This window comes from Stegostoma tigrinum, chromosome 10, assembly GCF_030684315.1.
Source record: "Stegostoma tigrinum isolate sSteTig4 chromosome 10, sSteTig4.hap1, whole genome shotgun sequence".
NCBI classification, from domain to species: Eukaryota; Metazoa; Chordata; class Chondrichthyes; order Orectolobiformes; family Stegostomatidae; genus Stegostoma; species Stegostoma tigrinum.
In genome coordinates this window covers 96,203,500-96,209,528 of record NC_081363.1, presented here as the reverse complement: position 1 = coordinate 96,209,528, position 6,029 = coordinate 96,203,500, and the positions used below count along the sequence as shown (strand labels likewise).

Sequence of the window (6,029 nt, the reverse complement as noted above, 5' to 3'; positions counted from 1 at the left end):
CACGGGCTCATGCGGTGGGTTCGGCCGCATCCTCCCAGCGTCAACGTTGTCTTTCCAGCTCAGTAATGTTTATCTTTTGGCTGTTGGAGACCCTGGGGCGGGGTCCTCCTCATGTTCTCCTGCAGGAGGCTGGACTCCTGCATATTTCCAAGCCCCTCCATCCCGGGTGGTGGCTCCGAACGACTGAAGGTCAACTGGGAACCACATCTGAGGAAGTGTTTGACTCGGCCAGTGAGACTTTCTCCAGTTCGGAGACGACAGGCACCGTAGCGGCTGAGCCAAGGGCCGTAGAGCAGGAGCAAATTGCTAGGGCACGAAGGACGGTGTGGAACGAATAGAGAGTTTAGGAGCAGTACTGGTGAAGCCTACTGAAGGAGAAAGTGGAATTGCTGAAGCTCTTTCCGTACTTCTAATTTAATATCAATTTATTAAGAATGTTACAATTTATGCCATTTATTCTGTTACTTATTCATGACTCTGTGGTGCAAGAGCATGGCGACAATACACGTTTTTCACTGTACCTAGGTACAAGTGACAATATTAAATAAACCTAAATCTAATTCTTGATATCAATGACATCGATAAATGTGTACTGAGAGCTCGCCAGAAAGGGAAAAAGGATTTATGTTCAGTTGTACATATTACACTGAATCTAGGTAATTGCACAAAAGTGAATGTGCACTTTCAAAATGCTGCTGAATAATGTTGCCTGTCAGCTGTGATCACATGGTTGAAGAATTGTGAAAATGTCGAAAACTGCACAAAACATGGCTGTATTTGTCTCCTGGACTGGACACTTGTTGTCAGCAAAAAGATGCGCCAAAATCACCGCAAACCCTCACAATTCTTCATGTGCAGCGGTTGTTTTTAACATTGAAACCACGCATTTTATATTCCTTTTCATTATAGGATTAAATCTAACTTCTATCATTCTAAAAATTCTGGGATTTCACTTCAGATATGAATTCGGTAAGTTGACGACGATTCTTTTCAATGAAAAGCAAAACAAAATGCCTGTGTCACATGTTTGCATCAATTAGTAGAACTTTATTTTTGAAATCAAATGAACTAATTATCTCCCTGGAGACTACCATTGTGCATAAATTCACACTCAGAATGGCAAAACATGGTAGAAATGCACGGGACACCAAAAGGTCTGCTGTTTGCCATTTACTATCCCGTCATTACAGCTGTCGGGCTTCCAGGTAATGCATTCAGTTGTGGCGAAGGGAATCACTGTGAGCTGTATCAATGTTGTAAGTTAAGGCATGGCGTCTTTATTTGAATGGTATCAAATCTTCTGAGTTCACTACAGGGTATTATTTCACAAATAAGTTTGAGAATATATGCCTGTAAAGGCTAATCTCTTGCTTTGAACAGAATTTATTATCAAGTTTAACAATACATATTCTCACTTCTACAAACAAAATTTGTAGTTTTGGCACATATTATCCCCTTTAACAGTGCCATTACTTCACTTGATCCGAATTATGTACTTGTTCCATGCATTATATTAGCTTTTTGGTGCATATAACGTTCTTTTAGTTCCGAAGAATGTTCACCCGGCCCAAAACGTTAACTCTGCATTCTCTCTCTGGATGCTGCCAGACTTGTTGAGTTTTTCCAACAATTTCTGATTCTGTTATATTCTTTTATATTATTGAGACTGTAAACCTTGATCAATGTATACACAACCAGCATGTTGTAGATCTTATTATGTTGTGGTTCTGGCATGTTTTCTTGGAGAGGAAGTATTACAGTGACATCAAGTTGTAAGGACATTTAAGTTGTTAAATTTTACACAGATGATGGTTCCTCGATGTTGACAGTATCAATAGAATACTCGTAAATGAAAAAAATGGTGAAACAAAGAAGTTAAACAATATCCATTTATTATAAGATACAATTAATTGGATAAACATTATCCAACATTTTTTTAACATGAGCCAAAGGATGACCACAATAATTAGATCTGTTGGTGCATGATTTCTAATTCTTCCTGAATGGGTGTGTGCAGCTTTTCTGCTTTCAGTCGCTGAAATAGCTTGGTCTTCCCCGTTCCCCTCTTCCTTTACTTGCTTATAACTGCGATACAGTAACACCTACTGTATCATTCTTTCCGTCCTCCTTCTACTCTTCGAAAATGCACTGCAATCTTCCTTTTTTCTTTCCGGTTTTTTTTTTGCTGAGAAAAATGCAAATTGGCAGAGCTTCTCATTTTGCATTGATAAGGACAATTCACCAGAAACGCCAACATAAATTGTGAACACTTACACTGCATGAGAAGAGATTATGTTTGTCTGGCAAAAAAAACAATAATTGGGAAGGTGTCTTTCAGCAATATTCTGTTCTGCCGACAAAATAACTATATATTTCCTTCACTGTGTTCAGCACACACAGTGTGACAGCATAATTTCTGTGTCCAGCATCTGATAGTGACCATGACAATTATTGTAAATGCCAACAATCCAGATTCGTTCTGCAGAAGTATTGCATAGCAGGAGAACAATGATTAATTTACCTGAATGAGAATCAGAATTAGAGAATTAGAATGCATCATTGATAAGTTGGATATTCCCGAAGCCTTTCATGGGTACTCAGATGACCTCGGAATTACATCAGTCTGTTTGGCAAAATCTTTACCACAAAGTGTAAAAGAAAAGTTAGTTCTCTTCACTGAATTGCAAACTATTTGAGTGTATGTATTCAATAAATTACTGCACAATTTTTTTTGGATTAAGACTTTTTTTGTCCATCAGGACATACCACTCGAATAGTTTCCACATTTATTGTTGCTGGGCTAACTGTTTTTCACCTTGACCTTCCCACTATTGTGATTATTATTGCAGGCATGCAAGTTATCAATTGAAATCAAGTTTTTTGGACTCAGATGTTGGCACAAACCTCTAAATCCGACTTCGATCCATTAAAGTGGCCATTTTGCTGAAAGCTAGCTAAGTTTACTTGCTATAATCACTCCTTTTGTCAGTCCCTGCCTCTCTTCCACATGCAGACACACACGTGTGCAGACACCAATACGTATTTTTTTACCATCTGCGCCAACATCCCCCTTTCAACCTCTCTGTCTCTCTGGTTTTTTTTTCTGCAGCGAACATTGTAGTTATTCTAATCTTTTCTCGAGGAAGGTGTGGTCTGCCCAGATGTCTCGCTCATTACCTGGTGTCCATGGCAGTGACGGATCTATTGGTCATTATCACTGCTGTAATACTGAACCGGATCACTGGCATTTATTTCCCATTCAGTTTCATGTCCATCACACCTGTTTGTAGCCTGCGGATTGCTTTAATATGTGGATCCATAGACTGTTCTGCCTGGTTAACAGTTGCTTTCACCTTCGATCGATTTGTGTCCATTTGTTGCCAGAATTTGAAAATTAAACACTGCACTAATAAAACAGCTCTGTGGATCATAGGAATAGTCTGCACAATGAGCTACTTAAGAAACATCTTCTGGTATTTTGTATTTGAACCTCTGTACGTAATTGACAATGTTCCTTGGTTCTGTGTTGTCAAACCAACATTTTACACGTCACCAGCGTGGGTCGCATATGACTTGATTCTTGTGGTTTTTAGTCCTTGCCTGCCGTTCATTGTGATTTTGCTGCTCAATGCTCTCACTGTTAGGCATATTATAGTGGCTAACCGAGCTCGCAGAAGACTCCAGCCCCAGAGAAGTGGAGAAAATCAGAGAGATCCAGAGATGGAGAAACGGAGAAAGTCCATTGTTTTACTCTTTGCCATCTCTGGTAGCTTCATAGCATTATACATGTTATATTTTATGACCGTAGTCTATGTTCGCATTGCAAATGTGACTTACTTCACGGATTCTGATTTCAGTGACTCTACGTTTATTCTTGAAGAAAATGCATACATGCTTCAGTTTTTGTGTTCCAGTCTTAATCCATTTATTTATGCAGGAACCCAGCGTAAGTTCAGAGAGGAGCTAAAGAGGGGAATATTATATCCATTTGCTATGATTGTGAAATTCAGCAATTGATGAGGTCAATAAAGAAACACTTTAGTCCTTTATCGTGATGCTTTGTCATGCTCCAGTTGGGTTCACAAATGATCTCATATTGAAGATCTCTAATGGTTTCATTTGAGACCATTAGCACTCTCAAAATTCCATAATTTACAAAAATAATGTAATTTTTCCACATCTTCATTTTGTAACTTGTTCCCAGTTAGTTTCCAACCCATTCACGGGTGCTGACAACATCCTGCTGAGGATGCGCTAGCCTCAGGTTTTAGTTTCTCTGGAAAACTGATCATCTGAAGTCTGATTTGTAATTGAATACCAATATTAAGTATGAATAAGGACACTCGATATTTCTGCAACATCAAGGATATTGATTTTATATCTCTCTAATATGCGTTGAAGTGAAGAGATTTGTTGTTCTCCAATTTTTTTTCTCTGCTTACCATGAACCACCCTGCAACCAGTTGTCCATGTTTACCAATATCAGAGAAAGTAAAAATACAAACAATGAAAGGAAAAATAAACATCTCATCTTTTCTTTCCCCTGCCAAATCACAATGTCAACCCCAGTGACAATAAGGATGATAAAATTATTTCAAAAATAAAATGTGAAAAGGTACAAATGGAATATTTTGGAATTTAATAAGTTATGTTCTTCAAATTGATTAATTGACCATTTCCATTCTTAACTTTGGGTTGGCTTATGTTTCACCAGTTGAAAAACTGATGCAACGGATTCATAAATTCACAGTCTAATTGAATGTTACAAATTATTTTAAAATGACATGGCAATTAATCTTAATTCCTGTTTTGATTGAAACATTCATATATCTGAAAAGTTCAACATATTCTCATCGGATCTGTACAATTTTCATTTATTTGCCTGAAATTATTATTGTCACGTGTACTGGTCTCACTCTCTCTTCGCTCATGCCACGTCGTTTCCAGCATATGTAAACTCATGTCAACAACCCTGGCATTTCTACTGTAAAATGGAAATGTGCTCTGTAATAAAAGACAATCATTGCAGGGCACACAGAGAACTTTCTTAGAAAGGCTGCAGCAAGAGCATTTCTGCAAAGATAAGGCAATAAGGAGGGCAAGTGGAATTTTGTAGTTTATTGCTGATTGAATGGAGTAAAGGTAACGTTTCTATAGTCTTCCCAGACCACAGGGCTGCTTTCTCATTGGAGAAAGCTGTTGGTTTATTAACCTGAGGATCACCACGCCTTTGGACAGGAAACAGCTCAAGAAGGAGTGTGCTTCATGGTAACCTCAGCCTTTGCAGGAATTGGACTTAAGCTGTTTGTGTCAATTAGCGTGGCAAAGTTGCTGTTCAACCAGCTGACCAAACTGAATTAAGCATTGGTAACGTTGTTGCAGCAAATCTTCTAGGCATTGGTTAGATCATATCTGGAGTACAGCTTTGGTTCCGCTTACTTGAGGAAACCTATGATTATTTTGGAACCAATTCAGAGAATGTTCATGAGATTGATTACAAAGAGGAAATTCTTGTGTTGTGAGGAGGCATTGAGCAGTATGGATCCACACTCATGAAAGTTTAGAGGAATGCGAGATGATTTATTTGAGGTACATAATTTGCAAAAGAGAATTGGCGAAGTAGACATACAGTGATTCTTTATCGTGTGGGGTGCTCTGAACTTTCAGTCATCCAGCACCATGTGTTCTTAAAAATGAGCAGACAACAGACAGATAACAACGTGTAGAGCTGGATGAACACAGCAGGTCAAGCAGCATCTTAGGAGCAGGAAAGTTCATGTTTCAGGCTAGACCCAATACAAAGCTAGGTGAACAACAAAATCTGCAAACAACACATTGCACTCTTCAGGTTATTTTAGGGTTACTTGACATGCATCAAATAAAATATACATGTATTTATGGTAACCAATATCATTTGCAATTATTGGTCCTGGATATTCCATTTGTCTCATATTGTATTCGACAAATTCCACCATCTATGAGCTTGTCCAAAGACAATATCCCATTTCCAACAGACAACATTTATGCAA

At 38.4% G+C, this 6,029-nt stretch overlaps 1 protein-coding gene across 1 annotated transcript; it reads left to right on the top strand.

Moving 5' to 3' along the window:
• Positions 1–1,126: 1,126 nt before the first annotated feature.
• Positions 1,127–4,017, top strand: LOC132210112 (probable G-protein coupled receptor 139). The gene is made up of 2 exons (XM_059649479.1): positions 1,127–1,205; positions 3,110–4,017. Exons 1-2 carry the CDS (start codon positions 1,127–1,129, stop codon positions 4,015–4,017), a joined length of 987 nt encoding a protein of 328 aa, XP_059505462.1.
• The last annotated feature ends 2,012 nt before the right edge of the window (positions 4,018–6,029 follow it).